At 43.7% G+C, this 22,904-nt stretch overlaps 1 protein-coding gene and 1 long non-coding RNA gene across 13 annotated transcripts in view; both read left to right on the top strand.

Annotated features, from left to right (window-relative positions):
* Positions 1-22,904, top strand: part of LOC126922539 (protein abrupt) — a 69,096-nt gene that overhangs the window by 38,688 nt on the left and 7,504 nt on the right. For 11 of the 12 annotated variants that reach the window (XM_050735222.1, XM_050735223.1, XM_050735221.1 and 8 more), the window contains 4 exons: positions 6,429-6,665; positions 6,755-6,961; positions 7,239-7,404; positions 7,808-7,861. In XM_050735222.1, coding sequence (XP_050591179.1) covers positions 6,429-6,665; positions 6,755-6,961; positions 7,239-7,404; positions 7,808-7,861 — 664 coding nt within the window. Of the gene's footprint in view, positions 1-6,428; positions 6,666-6,754; positions 6,962-7,238; positions 7,405-7,807; positions 7,862-8,768; positions 9,724-22,904 lie in introns of all 12 variants that reach the window. The other variant, XR_007712823.1, reaches the window with a different exon arrangement.
* LOC126922660 (uncharacterized) lies at positions 9,732-19,523 on the top strand. Its single transcript, XR_007712889.1, has 2 exons — positions 9,732-17,072; positions 17,251-19,523. It is a non-coding gene; the product is annotated as an uncharacterized LOC126922660 (long non-coding RNA).

Here is a 22,904-nt window from a genome sequence, read left to right on the forward strand (position 1 = left end):
TCATTTTTTTCCTTTCTTTTCTTTCATTCTGCTCCTTGTTCGGTTCACTGTTCGTCTCTATCTGTATTTCGTCGTACTCTGTCTCTTCCTTGCCACGTCTCCCTTCTTTCCTTCATTTTTTTCTCTGTTTCTGTGTTTGCTCTCTTTCCAACTGTGTAACGTGGAGTACAAGCCAAGCGAAATGACGATGGTCGCGCGTGTACCGAGAGTCACATTATACCTCCGTGTATTTTTATCAACGGAAGTGCGTAGTTGTACGTGCGCGCATTCCTGCACAGCCTGCGCCTGGAAAAGCCACGCTGAAGAAGGAGGGAGCGTGAAACGCGCCGCGTGTACAATGTACATGCGTGTATTTCTTGTTCCCGCCATTGTCGTCGGCACACGCGTCTCCCTCCATGCATCCGCTTCGTTCATTCCGTTCTTTCTTTGTCTTGCTACGTACGATTCTAGACATTTGGAATGATTAGGTGGATCTCTAGATTCCGTTACTAGGAAGTCATGCAGTTCAGAATTACTCTGAGTGAACATCAGAACTCCGTTTATACGGATCTGTCAAGGAGCAATAGCAATTTAGCAATTCTTCTCACCACGCGTCTCTCTTGGTGCGTTCACTTTGTAGATTCCAATGTTTCTGCGTTTTACGTTTATTTTACGTGCAGTCTAGGTGTTAGAACGATTTGGGCATTCCAGATGATGTGATCGGAGGATCAGTTCCTTATATAATTTGGAATTACTCTGAAGTAGAACTTTATACAGATGCGGCAAAGATTAAAAGGAATTTGCCAATTTCTTCCACTGTTCATGATTTTTCTCCGAGCAATAAAGACTTTAGATAAGTGAATCCAATCGGCAGAAAGGAGAGCGGTTAAACGAGAACTAATTAAAATTTCATTCCAATAAATGCAGTTCGGACAAACGAAGTGTCTATAGACAACGGACGTACAAAGAAGTTTATTGAATGCATTCAAGTATCGTTCGAATATCAATAGTCGGAGATCTTCCATCGTCCTCCAACGATTTCTTTCACAGGAATATCCAACGAATTACCCTGAGAAACCTATAATTGCGAGATAATGGTTTATCTAATTTCAATGAATATGATATAATTAAATGAAAACCGCCTTAATTTTCAAAATAAAGATATTCACGCGATATAGATTCAGTAGCAGTTCTGTGATACGTTCACTGAAAAGTACAAAAATTCTGGGAAACTGTATAAAAATATGGACTACCGTAAAGAATTAAACAATGTATTTTCCAACGTTAAGACCCCCGTTAGTATGAAAAATTCTCTTCGTTGCTACGACGTCGCCTGACGAGTTAACGAAAAATTGAAAGTGGATTCGTTTAGGGGTGGCAAAGAGAAAGAGGGTAAACGCGTGGCGAAGTTTGATCGATACTCGGGCTACCCTCGAAGTTGCCTCGCTATTTGACTGGTTAACGCCAGGAAAGCTTAAAACATGCGTCAGTAAAACTCCAACTACCCAGATAAGAAGATAACGAAGAGTTGTGTGCACGCGTGAACTACTTGTCCGTGTATTCGTCTGTACAACGAAACTATATGCGTGGCCGGGGGACTGTAACGGCGAACGGACATGTTTCGCGAAGCCATGACGGCTGCGCGTTCACTGCATAACCGGATCAGAAACCATGCAATCGTATCTACTTTTCTGCTTACGCTTTAGTTGGGGTGCTTCGCCTACATGCGATCAAGATACAACACCGACGCACGATTACAAGAACTTTTTTTTTCTTCAAACGCTCAACGGTACAAACTCTCGCCACCTTTTTCCTTCATCCCTCGACAAGGCGTCTTCGAGCCGTGAACGAGTTAGTTCACGAGCATCGAAATCGGTCTAATCTCTGCTTTAAATGACTAATATACGCAGGAAAGATATTCTAAGTATGGAATAATTTGTACCTATTTAATTGGTAACCGAATATATTTACGTAGAAAAGATCGTGTAAGATTGGTAAATACGAAATACGAAAGGTAGTTAAAGAAATTTAGTAGCCGCCTATCTATGCGCATACTAATTCGACAAGTAAATGTATTCGAAAAACAATGGAATTTACATTTTTACTTATAGGAGCATACATTTTTAATTGGATTGAAATTACTTAACGAATCACATTACACTTACGAAGTTTGCGTTAATATAATAAAGGTATACATTTTCTAGATAAGTATATTTATTACGAATAATGTACATCTTTATATATGTACATATTTATTTGATTTTATAGTCTTGCACTTTCGCTAAAATCCTGCATAAATACATACATTAACCAGTAACATTCACTTTTTATCTTTAATTATGACACATATAAATATAAACGATTTCACATTGACAAGGTACAAGTGAGACGTTAGAGTTTCGAGGCAGATATAAATTTAGCGTTGAATCGTTAAGAGATCGGAGACCGTTAATCACGAAACGTAGTGGCACGACGAAGAGGAATTTAATGATAATCCCCTCTTCCCTCGTCATAATAATTCTTCTCATTTTTCCGCGTTAATTCTCATCAGCCGACGTTTTCTACGGATTCGCGTTAAAAGCACGATGCGAGATACCGCGAAACGTGGGAAACCTCTCGCCCGGTTTATTACGATGCTTTTGTAGTCACGCTCGCGGCGGTCAAAGAAATTTTCTTCGAATAGGTTTGCACAGGCTGTGCGACTCGGGTTCCCCGTGTGTATATCACATCGGTCGCGACTGCTACGGCCATAATTTTCTAGCCACCTGTGTGTGCAAGCGATCACGCTGGAATCCAGAGCGTCCGCTTTCTAAAAACCGTAAGTAATGCAAGAGCACGGAAGATCGTTCGATCGATTAAAGCGGTCGAACGAGAAGGTGCCGGGGAAGCTTCGTGTTTCTTTGCTTCGTGGATCGCTTCGTGATCGCGAGCTCGCGCGCGCGTATTGCCTTCGATAATTGATTAATGGAAATAAAGGAGAATGTATGAGACACAATGAAGGTGAACTAGAAGGAATAAACGGTTAGCTCCGGAATGCGCGGCATAATGTAAGCAATTACATCGTTTCTTCGTTTTTAGATCGCGACTGCCGATATCCAGGCCTACCGAGGAACTTGATGTGTTTTTAACGAGAATAAAATGGTAGCGAGATAGCGTAATAATTAATTGTTCGGTTATCTCGAATTTTATACGACACTGTCTTCGTTTCACTCGTCGAATATCGTCTTTAATGGATCGGAATACGATGGTAATTACTGCGTGGTATCCTTTTCTCTATTATTTGAACTTCAACTTGGATCTTTAATGCCTGGGAAAACGTACAATATTGATATTCGATGGAAATAGCGGCACATTAAAATAACATATCCCGGTCTGTTTTTAGATCACTATTGGTGAAACGTCGCTGAAAGTTATCGATCGAATCCGGCCCTCATTTTTACCCTCGCTTTACGGTACTCGATACTACTATGAAAAAGGAAATACGATATTGAACTTTTCTTTTCTACCAGTTTTGTAATCGTGGGCATTCGGTACGAGTAGAAACTCGAAGCTCGAGCGATAATAAAAGGCTAAATGGCGTTGCAACGTGCGGAAGACTCGCCTTTAATCATCCATCGACGCGCTTGCAAACGTACTTTTCCCTGGTTGTTGACGGAATGCGTGCGCGAAATATAATTCCCGGCTCGAGGTGGCACGTCGCACGCGTATTATTACGTGTACGGCATCGACGTGTCTAATTACCTTCGATTCAATTTCGAAATTACGTTTCGATGGGAATTAATCTGCCGACATTCTTCCCTCACGAAAACACATTAGGAAAACATTTAAAAAGAAAAAAATTAGGTACACACAATGGAATCTCTGTTATCAGAACATCGATTAGTAATCGATTAATAGGAAATTTATGAATAATCTACCTTGTATTTTACATCTAACGAGAAGATAACAAATATAAGAAACTAGTAAATTATTTAAATAATCCGATGGTAGAATTCATTATCCTCAGCGAGTACCATCGTACGTACACATTACAGTACCTAATAAAATAAACAAGAAAATAATTCCTAGAAACGAATTTTATTCTTAGTTGCGTTCGCAAAAAGTATGAGTTTGTCATCTAGTCGTGATTAGTTTGGATAGTCGGAATTCCATCGTACATAAACTAAAGTGTATGTATTTTACAACGATCGCAAAATATATTTTGGAAGGATGGCCTCCGTTTCGCTTATGTACGACGCACGAACATCCGTACAATTAATTATTGACCCGTTTTAATCGCGTTAGGTCTAATTAGTGAGGAGAGGGAGTCTCAAAGTTGTTAATTAAATTGGTTAATGCGATAAAGGAGACCATAGCGGAGTTCTCTTCGTTCCCTTTCTCTTCTCGTCTCTTTCGTTCCCCTTCTATTTCATGTCGGACTCCGTTCGTGTCTTTGTGTACCGCCCGCGCTATACTGCACCGCGAAGCGGAGAGAGATACTTTCAGCCACGGCGATTATTTCAATTATACCGTGCAGCCTCAGGATCGCGAAACCCTTCTTCGTTGGTGTGTATATTCACGGTTTTGGAGCGAATAGCCGGCGTGACGAGTAAATGGACGCTCGCTTTCGCGAATGTTTATACCGCCCGATACGCTGTATCGTAATCCCATTCAGCACAGGCAGCTATAATAAGAGTTTTCCAATCGAACGTGGATTGTCAGATTGTTCTATAATTCTCTTATATCCGTATCTTTTATTATCTGCCGCGAATTTCATGAAATTTCTGACCCTTTCTAGATAGTACTCTGGGAGTAATTACCTTTAAAATAGAATTTTCTTTAATGACTAACTGCGTGCGTTTATTGGCAAGCTTCTGTTTGCGAAAGTCGCGTTATGACTAAGTCTCTGTCGTGTTTAGATATTTCTGGCCTGTGTTTATGCTTTAATAACGACATTATCCGTTTTTCATACGTTTAATTATTTTCTACTTGGCATAAATTAAAAAGATTTATCAAAGTTCGATTTTAATTCTGAGTTTAACTTTAAATTGCGAGAGTGTAGATCGTTGAATTTAAATTGAACAGAATATTTCAATATTCTTCTTTAGACATAATATCAAGATAATAGTAAACAGCTAATTACACTATAGTAAAGTAACACTATAACTACCGATGATTATAGTATACAATTTGTATTTTAATAAAAATCGTTACAATAAAAAATCATTCAAATTCACAAAAATGGACTGTTGTATATTTATAAAGGATAGTTTCAGAATTAACGTCTCTCCAACTTTCGCAAACTTAGATCCGCATCATCTTACAGCCTATAAAACTTCCTCGAACTTCGAGAAACCTGCAGTCGAAAAATATCTCAGAAATCGATACGGCACAATTTTTCGGGGCAAATCAGTCTCGTCAGCCGGTCGCGGTTACTCCTTTCACGCGGCGAAATATTCGAAAGTAAAGAGAGAAAGAGAACGAGAAAAAAAAGAAGAAAATTCAACAGCGTCGAGTTTCAACCGGTCAACACACCGGTCGATATTACAAAACCTGGAACGATTATAACTCGCAACGGGTAAATCGATAGTGGCGATCGACAATAATAAATATTCTCGTGGCTCCCCCCTGTGCTTTTAGCGTATCACTGATTCGAAACGCTTCGTGTCTCGATAATCGAACCGGTGAGATATTCCAGTTTATGCATACCGGCCATTCTCGTTCATTCCTCTCGCGTTCTTGCGAATCCGTCGTTGTACGACACCTTTGGCCGCGAATCGTGTCGCCTCGAAATAACCGATGGTGGCGTTAGCGTTGGGAAGCTCTGGTAGTCATTAATTATAATTAATATCGATGCCGATAATGGCAGGCGCACCGTCGCCTCGCCGATCCGTATATTGCCGGGACATAGATCGGCGAGAACGCCTCTAATGTGTAAGTGCGCGCTATATATGTCCATATAAATTTCCATCTTCCATCGAGGATGATCGTTCCTGTTATATAGCCACGTTTATACAAGTGGTCAATTTGTAGGTTAGTTTGCTTGTTGTTGGCTGCAACTATTAAAAAACAGAAGAATATAAACGACGAAGATGCACCACATAACGATAGAGGAAGAGAAAGAGAGAGCTAATGTGCATGGTATAGCCTATCCGAGTCGTTAAAAGCTACACGAAAGGTATCGTCGACGTGGATTAAATGTTGCTCGTTATACGTGTCGTGGTTGTAAATCGTCGTTGTAAATCAATTGACCAGACTTGGCCGGACTGAACGACCTGATAAATAGGATTAACTGATTTACATGAACGAGATTCGTCCGGGCAGCATCGATCATAATCAACGCTCTCGATAGCGTAATCTAGAATTCATTTTCGTCAGCCATATAAGATTTCTTCCGACTCAACGGACTTTCTTCTTTTCTTTTTCTTTTTTCTTTTTGTTTCTTTTTTCCTCATTTGTTCGCTCTATAGGCGAATCCATGCCAGCATCCGATCGTGATCCTGAGGGACGTTGCCTCGTCCGATATGGAGTCGTTGCTGCGCTTCATGTACCACGGCGAAGTTCACGTGGGACAGGAGCAGCTGTCCGCTTTCCTCAAGACGGCGCAGATGCTTCAGGTTCGGGGGTTGGCCGATGTGAACAGCGGTGTTGCCACAGCGAAAATTCCACCTCCCTCGTCGTCTGGTGGAAACAACGGTAGTGCGCCGGTAAATATGAATTTTAATCTTCGAAATGTTAAACTTAATTTCAATTCGACTATCTAGTGTAATAACTGAAGGATATTTGATTTTCACAGGCGACACCACGCAATCCGTGGCAAGATAACGGCAGGGGAGAATTGAACGAGGGTGCTTTGAGTCCTCCACCAGAGAAGAGACCTAGAAGCTATAGCCCACCATTGGGTAACCACGTGGAGCAGAAAACTGACCTTCAGGAATCACTTCTGGGACAGGCCCTGGAAGGAGGACCTACGATACACACGACACCTACGAATAATGTACAGGTAGGAAGGAATGTTACTTTGATTGGATCAATCCTTTGACAGTTTTACAGTGTTTAAAAATCTGCGAGTTAAGTTTTTTGAAAACATGTAGTCTACAAATTAGAAAATACGTGATCTGTTCTTTTCAATTTGTTAGTGCAATTTTCACGTATTTGTATATGATCCAATAATACACCCGTGTATGTGATACCACTTTATTATACTGTCAGAAGATTAGTAGTTTTAAATGAGATTTATGAAGGCTGGATAAGGAAAGTAGAATTATTATTGGTTACAGGCGCAGTCTACAGGGGAGGATTCAAATTCCATGTCGGACAACGAAGAGGAGATGTCGAATAACGACAGTATCCTGAATTCCGTGAAGACGGAACCAAGCGACATTTTAAATGATTCTATAGAACACCATCGTAACTCGTTTCCTACGGCGCTCTTGGGAATACCAGGTAATTCAATCGAAATCAATTCAACTCCTTTTGCTCTTTATAATGATTTCTAATTGGCGACCAAAGAATAATAGCGCTGCAAATCGAGATTTTGAAAATTCAAATTCAATGACGCGTTTCAATTTTTCTCTCTATCTTCCGTGATTAGTTAAGTTGTAATTTTATTCTCTGTCATGATGCGTTTTAACGACGCGAAAAAGTATAAGTAACTTTTTATGGTAGTAAACGCGAAACATTATTTTACGAAAACTTGCAGTAGACTGACTTACACAACTACGACTCTCAGTCAACTAATCGAGATAGAAATGAAATGACGCCGAGTCGATTGACATTAATTTCCTGCTTAGAGTTGACGAATGGTGTAAGACAATTGTGTGATTATGATCGTAATTGATAATTACAGGACTGATACCAGGGCCATCCGGGATCCACGCGGCGAATCAGGATCCGAATTACGGTAAGTGATCAGAGTCAACGATTCGATTTTACAGTTTATTACGATTTCGTAGCCCAAGACTATAGTATCCTCCCGTCGATTCCCTCAAGACTCTGGTCTCTCGTTGTTGCGTTGAATGCATGGAACTCTCGTACCTCTCACAACCCTGCATCCCCTTGCCCAACTTAACCCTTTTTGAAAAAAGAAAAAAAATATAGTAAGAAAGAATAATAATAACGATAAAAGAATAATACAGAAACATGGCGAGTAACAGCGTTATCGTGGAGCTACGTCTCCGACGGCTCTTCGAGTTCGTTTACCGGAATAATAGCAATTTTCCTCCGCAAAAAATGGTCTGCGGTCGTTAGAAACAGAATTGTTAGGGTTGCCATGCAAAGTCAAGCTCGACTCTTTTTAATCTCGAATTCTTTAAAACGACCCTTCTTCGAGGCTTGCTAAAGCTAATTGGTCGGTCGAGGCGATGTACGAATTCAATCGACTGTTAAAACTGTTTATGGATAAAAGAGAGGGTGGAGGTATGGAAATGGCAATGAAGAAGGACAAAGTACACATGTTACCACATTCAGCAAACAGATAAAAATCTGATCGAAATAAAATTGATACCTGTGATATCTTGAGATTAAAAGAGTGAAAAATACATTTACAAAAAAAGGTAGAATGTAATCTACGATTGGATTATAGATATTCAGGGAAGTAAAAAAAACACACACACGGTTTCGGGGGCGGGAAACAGTGTGACAGGAATGACAAAAAAAAAAATAAACGGAAGTAAAACAAAAAATGTTAAAAAAAGAGATAAATGAACGGAACGGGAAACGAAGGGCTGTGGGAGAACGGAAAAAAATTGAATAGTGTTTAAGGGATCGTACGAGGTTGGCTGAGGACTGACATTGGCTGGTGGTTCCAGGGCGATGGCAGCCCTCTGGAGGAGACGGTTCAAGCTCGAGTTCCGGTTGGTTGCCGGGTACGTCCTCCGCGAGGAATGACCACACCGGGTCTGGAACTTACCAGAGCGGAGTGCACAACTCGAAAGGTCAGGACCTGTCGTCTCTGCTCCAGCAGCATCATCATCACCATCAGCTCCACGCCACCAGCCAAGCGTCGCAGCAACACGCCCTAAATGCCTTGAACTCGCTCAACTCCCTGAACAGCCTGAATACCGAGCAGCTGACGATGATGCATCAGAAGCTGCAGAACAATCTTCAAACGTTGCAGCAACAGCAACAATCGGCCAGCGCGAAAAACGAGCTCAATCTGATGCTTCAATCGTGCACCAAGGAGAAGATTCAAGAGAGCATGGCGTTGTTCCATCAACAGACTCATCGTCGGTTTCACCAGCAACAGCATCATCAAACCGACAACACGAGCCAATCTGGCAAACCAAAGTGTCCGGAGTGCGGGAAGATCTATTCGAACAATTCGAACCTCAAGCAACACATCGTGAACGTGCACACAGTTCAAACCGAGTACGTCTCCTGTCACGTGTGCAACAAGCAGTTCAAGACGAAACAATACCTCCAGATACACCTTCTGTCGATGCATGGTATCCGGAAACGGAAAAGTTACCCGTTGTATCAGATGCAGACGCAGATACAACAGCAACAATCGTCGGGTGGTCAAGTGTCTGGCGGTCAGCAATCGCAGCAACAATATGTGGCACCAGAAAGATGGCCGAACGAGGACAAACAGTGATCGGAACGCGTGTCTTGCGTATCGTTGATCGATCAAAGAATTGACGAGACACGCGTGTTTCCCTTGGACGATGTTTAGGGCTGAAAAGAGAGGGGTCGATGAGAGTGGATGCTGGCAATCTGTATAGTTGACCCTAAGGAACTTTGACGAATAGCTGGGAATATTCCCGAGTAAGACAACTATGACCTCGCAATAATACTCGTAGTAGATGTACATATACACTATTGTAAAACTCCATAGGGAAGTAAGTGTTTGTTCTCCGCGTAGAACATCTGTAGATAGATAGTTTTTCTCTTTTCTCTCTTTCATTTTTTTTTTTTTTTTTTTTATTCATTTCTACCGATAGTTAGAACAAAAGAACGGAGGTGGCGATAGGCAGAAGGAGGGCGAAAGAGGGTGCTGATACGAGGATTGGCCGACCTATTTTCGTATTGTACCGCAGTGCGCAGCCAATCCTTCCAGGCAGCGATAAGTAAGCGCCCGCGATTGGCCGACAGAGACTTCTTGAAATTCTCGCCCGTATTCTTATCGGCATAAATAGTAGCGGACGAAGAAAGAAGGATGCGTCAGCCTCGTTTCGCGAAAAGAGAGAGAGTCATTCACGGGAAAAACGTCGATAGAACTGTATTCACCACTTTTGAGGATTCACGGTCTTTAAGGGGAACCGAGCGAATAGAGAATTCTAAAGAAATAGCTGAACCGGTGAAAATAACGTTTCTAATAGAACCGAATATCTTATCGTGAATATTTCTCTTCTTTCCTCTCCCTTTTTTTTATTTGTTTTCCTTTTGAAACGAGTCACATTTTTTTCTCTCTTTTTCACCGCCGATAAATTCTTTCGCTTGTGTCAGTGTGCAATTAGATTGACCGAATTACGACGGTGTATCTTTATAGAAAAAGAAAAGAAGAAATGGAGCGAATTATTTCCGACCGTGGCGTTAAAACGAACCGAATTCAGGGCGCAATATTCGCTTGTCTTTTAACGTATGTCTCTGCACAGGGTGCTTTTAAAATATTGACACGCGTGGCTAAAACCGGTAGCCAGAAATGCAGCGTCCCATTTACTCTCTGTCGCTTCCTCATCTTGACGCGTCACAGTTCGCCCTGCAATCGTATGTAAATGTGTCTCCGCTTGTGTACGTCTCTCCCTGTGTGCATTTTCAGAGGCACGAACGAAACGAGGCTCGGTACCACACATACGTACACACGTCGAATGCCCGCGCACATTTAGGCTCACGGAATTACGAGGCAGAAAGAGATAGACTGGCTTGTATTGATCTCGAGGATTCAACAAACAGCACCTAGTGCCTCCCGCTCCTTCCTCTCTAACTTTACCTTACTCTTCCACCCTCGACCTCACCCTATCTCTCGTTTCGTTCTCCACGTGTTTCATAGGATTCAACTTGTCTCTCGGACAGAGTTTGATGAGGCCCCCTCCTCGATAGTTTCTGAGCCAGCTTGTTAGCAGACGTTTGCTTCAATTCTCCTCATTTTCCACGCGAATTAGATCTGACACGGTGAATTTCATGTTCGTTTATTCAAATTGTATTTTTGCGATCGATCACTTTCAGTTCTACTCGAGATAGCAGATAGCAGATATGAGTTTATTTTGTATTTTCTAAACTTAAACTGCAATATCACGCGAAAAAGGCTTTGCATTACGGTATATGTGATATCAGTCCAATCTATACCATTCACGGATCGAATCGTTAACAGTGTGAGTGCGTTGTCAGCGTCGAGCCATTGGATCAGGGTTTTTCGAGAGTGAGGAGAAGAAAGTTGCACGGGACACGCGATACAAGGCCCTAGTGAGCGTAGACCACGCGATGCTAGCACACGATCAGCCTATCACCCCTATTGCGAACCCCTGGCAAAACAAACCCTGCCGGCTTATCCAATTCCACGGCATTTCCACGAATCTCTTCCATCTCCTGTCTGTGTTACCCAACCCTGACGCTCGTAGTTCCGACGTAAATGGAGGGGGAGACTCGCATTTGTTCCAGTCACCCTCTCGCTTTCTCTCTTCGTTCATTCTAACCCTTCCTCCTACCCTTCGTTTTTGCCTGCGCCTTCTCCGTTTTTACCTTCAACCCGCAATCCCTGCCATTCAAGCGGTCGGTTAGATCGTCTTGTTCTTATTTCTTGGAGTGAAACTACGTCACCTTTGAGAGCCAGTGAGCATCTAAAAGCATTCGCCGCTTTGGTTTCAACCGACACCACGAGGAAATGGTTCTACTTCCTGCTGTCGTTAAAGATGATGGCTTCCCAGCATATGTCTTTCTTCCATTTTTGCTTGTTTCTTCGTTTTTTTTTTCTTCTTATTCTTACGTGTAATTAGTTTCGAGTGTCATCATCATTCTAAGTTTAACGATTGTCCCCGGTCAGGGGTATTTTGGATTTCAAATAATTGGGTTCAGGAAGAGTTTTATAGACTTTTTTTAATTTTTGCATCTGTCGCTGCTTTTTGAAATATTTAGAGACAAACAATTTGTAGGTTTGACAAATTCCTAGACATTCCAGTGAACATCGCAATTCCATGGAACAGAAGTTTTTTTACATTGTTCACAAGTTTCTTAATGCTAGAATCACCGAAGATCGAAGTATAAAATTGATAGCATAGAAATGAAAATAGAGGCTTAGAAGCAAACCTTTTTTCGTATTCATTATCCAAAAACTCATTGAAATACCTAAAAGTTCATCGTTATAAATCCACAGGTCTATAGAATTAGTTTGGTGATTTTACTGTTAAATAAATAATACTTTTCCAATCCTCAATCACTACTCGAAACGCTCGAAAGGTTTTTTTCCGCTTTTTCTCCAATTTTCTCGCCATTACACGGGAAATCTCCACGTAAGCTGGTGAAATCGGCTCTCCATTCGCCGCTTCACAGATTACAGTCATCTATCACCCGGATTCGATCCGGATAACCTAACCGTCCGTTTCGAACTTCGCTAGATTCTTATCAACTTGATAAGTTTGTCTGATAAAAGCGGCGTGTCTCTTCTATCGTCTAACCGACGTTCCTCGTCGTGCACGTAATATCTTTCGACATACATGGGGTGAATATTGGGAAGAACAACTATGAGAGAAACTGCAGGGAAAGTATAAAAGTGATTGCGTGATTATCGTAAAGAATGAACGAAAGATCGGTTGTGTCACGCGTGTCACGTAGTTGAGGAGGACCACGAAAAAGTATAAGTTTTCCCGTCTTTAATTCCACACGCCTGTGTCTCGCATCTTACTTCTCCCTTGCTCGCTTGACGCAGAATACTGATTCTTCTGTTGGCCGAGAACTAAGGGTGGCATTAAAAGTTTCGTGGAAAAGAAGTCGAGCAAATAACACGCGAACGTATGATCGATTGCGTTCCCTAGGAAAGTGTAATCTGCCTTGGAAAGTGGTTGGGGAGAAGGGCAGAGCGGAGAGACAAAGAAGAGAGGAAGAACAGGAAATGAGATGGGATATAAGGATATTGTGGCCCACTTTGCCGTCGACGATCAGATACATAGAGGCTTTGGGGCTGGTAGAAAAAAGATGGCCACTCATAGAGGGCAGGGTAAGATCGGTAGAAGAATAAAAATGGGATTTCGTGCGATAAGCGGAACGTAGACCGCTGAGTTCAAATGTTTGCTCGTTGGATTCGCTTTTCCTTTTACCTCGTGGTTGCGTATTTTTTGGTCTCTGCTACTATTTTTTTTTTTTTTTTTTACTCCCTCTTACCAAGGTTCACCTTATCCCGATTTCATCCTGCTGGTTCTTCTCGTTTCTTGTCTCCTTAATGTTCTGGAATCCCTTTTTTCCTTGCTTTTACCCCTCATGACATCCACGTGTTGGCGGAACGTGCGCAGGGAAAGGGGATGATCGACCAAGCCGAAGGGCGGTTCATCCTATATTGCGTCGTCTGGACAAATGACAATTGCAATTCCCTTTTGGAATCTATCGCATTAGTCTGCTGTCCGGGCGCAAAATCGTTAGATCGCTGCGTAAAACTGTCTGTTCCTATCTTTTCTCCTTCTAATTTCGTTAACAAAGAGGGACGACGATAGAAACGGGGTGAAATTAAAGGATGGGATAAGGTAGAGTTATTTAAGTTAGAAGTATCTCTGAGTCCTATTATATTGCCTCGAAAAGAAGGAAAAGAAGTTGAACATACACGAGTTTCAACTTGGTAATATTATTTTAGCTAAATTTATCGCAACTATATTTAGTTACTTAACGATGGTATTGCGTCAGTTATTCCGGATTGACTAATTTTCACGCGTGTTTTCGTCGCGAAGAGTCATCAACAGAATTGACAGGAGGCTCCATTAACGTGAAGAATAGCAACGAAACTGGAGTAAAGAGTCACGAACGCCTTGACAGTGATATTCGTCTAGCTCTAACTTTTCCACGAGTTATGCGTCGCAGACGTTGCCACTCGAAATTGCGAAAGTTTGGCGCGCCATCAAGAAAAATGACGAACAGAGAGTGCGCGCGGTTAAAGCGTGCGTGTCACATGGCGCCTTGTCCCTTTTGTTATTCTACTCGTGCACGATCCAGGTATCGCTCTTAGTCCCATCTTATCGATTCCTCCCTTTCAAAACCGAATAAAAAATAGAGGTAGGGGAAACTTGTCCGGCTCCCGTAGAGATTTCGTAACGCACGAAGAAAGAGGACACGATACGGTGGAATTAATTAAAGAAACTAAATCCCACCTCTTTTATGAACGGAGCGAGCATCTTAATTAAATTTCTCTCTAATTGATAACGGTGGTCCTTCTCTTCATGCACTTGGATACGTATATCAGAGTTCATGTTATATAAATTTTCTAATTTCTGACCAGCATAGAATGCATAGGTCCCTCTCTCTTTTTCTCTCTCTCTGTCTCTATGTGCAGGCATCGCGTACACCAGGCTTATTCCGCCTAGAGCGTATCGATTGTTCCGCGTCGAACGTAGAGGAACGATAGAATGAGATTGGATTTCACGGTTGCAGCAACGACGGATGGGGTGGTGGTGCAGCACACTTTAGCAGGAAGATTGATTAAGCTGCCGCAGCCACCGCCGCCCACGCGAGGTATATTAAAGACGTGACCCGACATAAAGGAACCCCCTTCGTCTTCAGCTACCATCCGTCTCTTTCTCTCGCTACATCCACCCCTATCTTCTCTCTGACCACATTGATTTTCCACGCCACTCTCCATCTTCTTCCTCGCTTCAACTTCCTTCTTCACTCAGTGATTTTCTCCACTGTAAACTCTCTTATCCTTCTCTTGCTTCTCAGTTTTCTCGAAGAAGTACAAACAAGTACGATGGAAGAAACGTCCCTTTCTCGTTCTCCTTCTCCTCGTCGTTGTTATCGTCTCGAGGTCTGCGGTCTTCTATCTGTCGGGGACTCGTTGTTTACTTTAACCGTAAGCTCGGGCTACCCGAAGAAGAAGAAGAAGAAGAAGAAGAGAGAGAGAGAGAGAGAGAGAGAGAGAGAGAGAGAGAGTTCTCTGGTCCTTGGAAAGCTTTGCAAGTTTGATTGAATTCCAACGAGTGGCCGGTATCAGGAAATGGACAAGTTGCTTCGAGGTCTGTTTCACCTTACTCGTCTCCGTCTCCTCACCCTCTTCTTTCTACTTTTCACCCCTCATTCCCCACATCTCTTCGTTTTTTTCCCTCTCTCCAACACGCCGCTGTCTGCTAGAAAGCTTTTAGCCTTTCCTATCCGAGTTTCGAGTCCAGACTGCGAGCGTTATTTTCGGTTCTCACGTTCGCCAGGAGGGATTAGAGAGGACGCGAGAGATTATAGAGTTTCGTTATTGCCGCGCTAAATGTTCGTTCCCGGTGTAGTTTCTGAATTAAAGGCGACCTGGACGCGCGTATAGTGCTTTTATTAAAAGCTCGCGCGCCGCTTCAATTTTAAAACAGTCTCGCGGACAGACGTATTTGAAATTAAAATAGAGCTTGAAATTAAAACGGCGAGGAAAGAAAGAAAGGGAGGAGATCGAGGATAGCGAGGGAGAGAGAATAGATATTTTATTCTGTCAGAGATATTTATGTCGAACGACCCTTTTTGTTCTATGCTGCTAATGTTCTATTTCTCATTTGAACTCGTTTTTTTTCTCCTTCCACCTTGTCCTAGATTGCATTTTTCATGAAGATCCCGTTAGGTTAGGTTCGTCCTGGCCATTGTCACGAATTTTCGACACTGCGTAGATCCCAGGGAATCCAAGGACCTTCCACTTTTCTCTACAGCAACTCCTCATCAATTTCACCGAAGGTAACACCCCAGGGCCGTGTTCTGTCTCATTCTTCGTTGCTTCCCTATATCGCTATCTAGCGTGTCAGGCTTTTGTCGACTCGGGATATCCGTTTTCCTTGGATCCCCCGCTGGGAGGGTTTCTTAAATAGATTCTATACGATTTCGAACGGATAGTCGTTTCCAGATTTTTCACCGATGTTAAACAGTCAGTGAAATTCCATTTATTTCCCCGTGATTTACGACGCAAGTCGATCGTACGATTAATCTTAAGAAACTTAATTACACGCCGCTCGTTATCATCGTGTGACGCGGCTCATCCCTTTCGATTAAACGACGCACGAGCTACTTCCGAGAAAGAAAGCTCGTATCTCTTCTCGTCGCTAAATACGTTCGAATTAGCCGGCCCCTATCCGCGGAGACGACGCAACAAATGTCCTCTAAAAATAAGGGAAGAAACGGGAACAGAGGAGCGTTCCAGGCGAAGTCGGTTGAGCGACGCGCAAAAGCCATCGGACGTTTTCATGAACGAGGAAGAGAGGGACGAGTTGTGAGAAGGCGAGAGACGGTTACGAGGGCAGCAGCAGAGCGAGATGGGGGAGAAGGGGCTGAAGTGAGAGACAGAGCAAAGAGAGAGAAAGAGAGGAGAGAGAGAGTGAGAGGCCGTGCTTCCCCCGAGGGTCCCGGGATCGATCCCTGTGCAATTTCCCGCACATGTCCGCATTGATCTGCCCTCACTTGCCCCCGGCGCCCACCCTTGCCACACTGAACCACCGCTACCCCCGCTGACGCCGTCACTGACGCCGCTGCCGCCACCGCCAACCAACCACCCTTAGCTTCCTCGGGATCCCCACGATCGTCCAAACACCCGTCTCTCACGCCGTTTCACTGTCCAAAGTCGTTCGAGCTACTCTTCCAACCATCCCCGCGGATTCAACCCCTTATATAGTTTTCCCTCTATAATAGCGTGCCTTAGAAAGAGGAACGGTGCTTGACACGCGGGTCTTGTCACGCGTCACACACGCGATACGCCCCGAGGCATACACGATTTTTCAATTTAAGGAAAAAGAAAGAAGAAAAGGGAGGAGGCACCGATACTGTGTATTGGGTTTCGTGATTGGCAGGTTCTTCCGGTCTCCCAGGGGATTGTACGTCTCTCGACAAACGTGTCGTTTTGGAATTTCGTATATCCTTGCGACACCAGGGTTAATTAAGAGAACGACGGAAGGGAGGAATTACCGGTGTAGATGTAACAAAGAACGCGCGAAAACGAGTCGACGAGCGAAAGGACAAAAGTTATTCGCCCGAGCACCGCGACGCTCTTCGTTTTTTCTCCGCGATTTTTTTTTCCACCTTTTCCTTTCTCTCTCTCTCTCTCTCTCTCTCTCTCTCTCTCTCTCTCTCTCTCTCTCTCTCTCTCTCGCTCTTTGTGGAGCTTCACGAGAAGGCTCGTAAAAACTTGGCTCTGACGAGGGGTGTCGCGGTGGAAGTGGATGCGCACGAGGGCCACGAGTTCGTAGGCAACAACGTGGGCCACCTAAATTAAACTTTTCTCTCCCGGTTCTCTCGCGCCACGTCCCTCCCCACCTCTCTGTCCGTTCAACCGAGCCCCCATACATCAGCCTGTCATAAACCTAAGCCGTGCCGAGCCGCGTTCGATGTAACCGATCGTTAAAGAAACTTCGCTACCGGAAACCAGGTGTACCTTCCGACGGGAATAACCGTTCGAAGGAACTCGACGCGCGGCACGCGGGACGGATAAAGAGCGAGGTTATTGATCGCTTCGAAATTGCTCGACTTCCCGAGGAAACGCTAAACTGGGCCTATTGAAAAGCTGAAGCTTTGCTCGAACTTTCGCGTCGATCTTATTTGAATTTACAACGCGATAAAAGGAGAAAGAAGACAGCTGGAATTTTAATATCGGAAGAATCTTTTATTCGATAAAAGGAATATTGGTAATAATCTTTGCATCCTTGCAGTTAAGAACAAGATCGTCTTCGTGAACTTTCCACAAAAGAATTCTTCCTTCAAAAAATATGATTTTCCTATAGAGATTGTTAGAAAATTTTATAGCCAGTAGAAAATTCGATCGACCAAGGAAGATTACCTTTCTAGAATTTTCATAAAAGAATCTTTCCTCGAGATACGAAATTTTCGCGCCAAGGGAGAATACAAATAATTAGAGAAATTTATAGCCGGTTGGGAATTTGATTGACCGAGAACCAATGAAAAGGATCCTCCGCGAAAGGAAGGCTACAGTGATTTTCCCCTGATTAGTCCCCCAGGGAGAGTCAATGGCCGACATGATTGAAAGGATCTAAAGTTTTACCCGCGTTAGAGAGCCGACTAGTCTCGATGTATTCGTTAGTATAGAGAATTATCCGGTGGTTTCATGACGATACCCACGCGGTCGTTCGCGGGATCGACGTTTCCAAGACATTTCGTTGCGTAAGAGGAGACAGACAGCGAAGAACTTTACCGGAAAGCCGAAGACATCGATCTTCGACTTCCCTTCGGCCAATCAGCGTGCTGACTGCTTCTTGAGAAGCGGCTCCTCGTTAATGCAGCGCAATTCGTCGGAGCGACGCCGCTAATGGAATGGCGCAATCATCCCAGCCTCGCTACTGAAGCTCCTTCCTCGTCAACACCGTTCCTTCCTTTCTCGTCTGTCGCTTATTAGTTTCTTCCTTTCATTGCTTTCGTTCTTTTTTTTTTTCTCTTTCTTCGTGTTCGACTTCTAACCTCTTCGTTGTTTCTCATTTTTGTCAATTTACATCTGGCTCTTTTTTTTCGAAGTACAACGTTGTTCTTGTTCGTTCTACTTCCATTTCTCCTGTTGCTTTCTTCCATTTCTTGTTTTCTTTGGAATTCTTTTGTTTCTTGATGTAATCCATCCGGATCTATAGCTCTTAGGCGAGAGTGAAATGTTTCAATTTTTGAAATATTTTTACGATATCGACGAATGAACATTTTCTGCATTTTTGAATAGTCGTTACTATAGATACATCCTGTACTTCTCATTGTCTGTCTATATTTCATAGCGCTACTGTGGTCCTTCTGTCACAGGGCCACCATTCCATTTCTACCCTCGTGCTTTCTCTTCCGGTTCGGCGTTCCTCCCCATCCCCCGTCATTCCCGACGTTCTATCACTCTCTTCCGACCGATCGGCTCGAAGGTCCGTTGTAATCAAGCGCGCACGTACATTTCCCACCCTAATCGATCGAACTCGCTGGTACAATTACTCAGCCGACTGTCTTACGTGATTCTATCTCGCGTAGAAAAAGTTTCCTCATAATTATTCGAATTTCGCTCGGTTCTTTACTTCCACGGTTACTTTTACGGTTTCACGTGGCCTTTCTACGTTTATTCTATACAGTAAAACGAAATTCTTTTAAGCAAAGCGAACGTGTTGCGCCAACTGTATTTTGTATACAGAGTATCTGGCAACTGGTGACATAATCGGGCAAGGAACGAATCCTCGTGAAAAATACGCCAAAAATATAAATACTTGAATCGAAACTTACAGTTAGTCTATCGAATTTTCAGGCAGATTTTCATTTTTCTCGAAAGGAGTTTTATACGTAAAAACTTTTTTCTTGCGTTTTCGGGATATTTTTTCATGAAAAATTACACCTTACTCGGTCTTACTATCAGTTACCAGACACACTGTATCTAATGGTAATAAATTCCTGTAACCCGCAATAAAGTCTCGATTCAAATGAAAAGGATAGGAAACGAAGGAATTGGATGGTTGAAAAAACCTTCCACGCGATTCTAGCGCAGGTGTCATTTTTACCACTCGTTAGCGCGTTTACTTTCATCATAGATAACAACCGGTATTTCAAAACCGATTCGAGGCTGGAACGTGCAGCGTGACCTTAATTCCGAGCAGTACGCGGCAGAGCCGATACGTAAATCATCGTTGAATATGGTTTTCCGGGTGTATGTACCGTTCACGTAATTCTAATAAATCGGCTCGTCCCAGCGCTGTAAATCACAAGCAAAACTCTCTCTGTGCGGTGACCGCGGATCGCTTTTTCCATCGTGCGAAGCTTCTTATCCTGGTCATATTTCACGAGGCCAAGATTAATCCTTATTCTCGCTGATTCGACTTGTAATAGACGATCGACGTTAGTACACAATCGTAAATTAAACGCGATTTCATCAGCCGTAAAGTTAATAACGTTTTCGAATAGTGGAGGTGGAGGATCGTCCTCTATGATTCTCTAAACAAAGTGGCGGAATCCAGAGTGGCGGAATGAATCGGAGGGTGGCACAATACTTATGGAAGACAATTTCGAAGGCGGATACCTGTCACGTCGTGCCTGCACATTCTTGCCCTTTTACGTAATGAGACGTGCACGAAAGTGGGAGAGGCCTTTTGCTTAGAGATTCGTAGGAAAGATAGTCGTAACGAGGCGTAGAGGGTGGATCAATACGAGGGTTCTTACGTAGTTCGCACACTCTCTCTCTTTCTGACTGTCTCCTCCTTTCTTCGTACTCCTCCTTCCTTCTCTAACGACTCCACCCTGTCTTTCGTCTTCGCTTATCTTACTCTTACATCTGAAACTCCCTTTTGTCTGAGTTCTTCTCCATTTTTGTTTCTTTTTTTCTTTGCCTTTATATTCTGGCCTCTCCTTTTCTTATTCCCCTTTCCCCTCCGTTACTTTTCTCGCTCTTTCTCGCTCTCTTTCTTTCTCTCTCTCTTTCTCTCTCTCTCTCTCTCTCTCTCTCTCTCTCTCTCTCTCTCTTACTCTCTTACTCTCTGGCATCGAGAGCTTGGAATGCACGAGGACGAAGGTGGCGACGTTGTGGAGGATCATATACGTTTCTCTTCTATCTTCTATCACCTACGATTCTGTCGACGAGGCGCGAGCAGAAGAGCACTTCCCGTGACCGTCTCCCGCGGCTGTCGCTGGACCCGATTGAAAAAGAACGTCTTACGATTAGAGAATAGTCGAGAAGAAAAGGGAACGATCCAACAAGACGCTTCAGTTTCGATTAACAGGCTCTGAAACACAGTTTAAGGTCTCAAGGGATGGATCGAAGGAAGCGTGCGCAGGTAGCCCGAATTACGCACGAGTTCCGTGATCTATGCGCTGGTTTCGCCACGAATCGACGTAGAGTTAATTTGTTAAACGAGATCAACGTTGACAGCTACAACATCATCAACATCAACAACAACTACAACAACACACCAAACATCCTACAACCGGGCATGCCCTGAGAGTACGAGAGTAGCCTGCGTGCGTGTGTGTTCAGGTATGAGAGTGCGTGTGCATGAAGTGCAGCCTGTGTGCACGTGGCAGAGGAAGAGAGAGAGAGGAAAGATCGATCGGGTACGATATCGTGTGGCCCGAGGGTGCGGAATACGATCGAGAGAGAAAGTGAGAAAACGTTGAAGACACGAGAGGAAGAGAGAAAGAGAGAGAGAGAGTAAGAAAGAGGAAAGGAACACGTGTGAGAGACTGGTCACACGTGTGTGACTAGTGTGTGGGCGTATGTCGGTGAGAAGAGAGGCTTAATGTGTGTGCACGTGTATGAGAAGGGGCAACTGCTGTATGATTGTGTGTGTTGAGAAGAGCAAAAGAGAAGAACGGACGCTTGCGAGAAAAAGAACGAACGGAACGACAGAGAGAAATAAATCCTGAATGTAAAAGGGAGAGAGTGAGAAAGAAAGAAATGAAAGAGAATCAACTGACGGGCACGTCCTGGTTGTAGGATCGGTGATGCCGAAGAGGGAGGAAGCCGCGATGGCGGCGGTGGCTGCGGCCGCCAGCGAAACTACGCAAGCCGTGGAGAATTTCGCGAGACTCTACACGGCACTGCGCCACGACGATGCTAGGCCTCTCTGTCGTTACTGCGGCAGAAGCTACTCGTCGCCGAGCAACCTTCGGCAACACGTGAAAAATGTCCACTCGAATTGGCCGCCGCCGGAGACGTGGCCGCAGTGCAACGTGTGCGGGAAACGATGCAAGACCAAGCATTACCTGATCAATCATCAGCTTCAGGCGCACGGAATACACCAACGGCCCAGTTTGAACAATCCTAATCAACAACAGCATCAGTCACCCTCTTCGTCTTCCTCATTGCCATGAGTGCGGTCCTCGTCGTCTGCCGTCCCGTTCTCGTCGAACAGCATCCACAAAAAACGATCCGCGACCAGATGAAGTCGGGGGTTGTTCTTGCATGTCATTCGTCGATACAGGATGACCGTAATTGGTACAGAAACGAATCGAGATTTTCGATCGGATTATTTTAGAATTCGAAATGGTCGCTGTCATTGCATCCATGATAGATATTATCCGGTTTCGGTTCGATTTCGGTCGGTTTATCGTCGCGTTATTTTTACAAAAGGGAAGATATTCGAGAAAATCAGGTTACGTCCTGATTCGTATTTATACATAGAACGAGGGAGGTTAAAACGGTTAAAGCGTGACGTTCGAGGTGTGGTCGCCTGTATCAGCGAGGTCACATTCAGATTCCTATTTTCTACAGACTTTAAGCAGATGGCAGACGAAGTGATCGAGAATCCTTGCCATAGACAAGGAACTTTACCGTTTTACAGTGTAACGAGGTACGCTTAACGTTCCACGATCACGGATATCATACATAGAAAAGACAGTATAATAGACACGGTACGAACGAAAGGTCCGTAATAAGATTTCCGGCAGGTTCGAAGATAGACGTGGCAAACATGAAAAATCTATCGAGTATGATATGCTCGATCACTGACGCAAAATAAAAGAGGTATTTTTTAAGTTAACACGTAATAAAGAACGCTTACACACCTCCGCCACCTTCGAGCCAAAATCCGCGTGGATATGGTTTTGGAGTCGACAAACTATAATATCCGGGGAAGCGTATTCAGCCACCCCACGCATACGCGCACGTATATTCACAGAGAGAATCGAACGGTTTCCGTAATAATCTGGCACGTGAGATTCTGCCGGGACACGTTCAAGCGTCTCTACCGTCAGTATTCGATTTACGCGGTGATTGCGCGAATTCCGTGCAGTCCTCTGTCTGCCAATTGCGCGCGATATCGAGCAGAGAGAGAGAGAGAGAGAGAGAGAGCAATTAGCGATCCGCCAGATATACCAGTAACCGGTAACTATTTGCGGGA

Source organism: Bombus affinis, chromosome 12 (assembly GCF_024516045.1).
Source record: "Bombus affinis isolate iyBomAffi1 chromosome 12, iyBomAffi1.2, whole genome shotgun sequence".
Lineage (NCBI taxonomy): Eukaryota > Metazoa > Arthropoda > Insecta > Hymenoptera > Apidae > Bombus > Bombus affinis.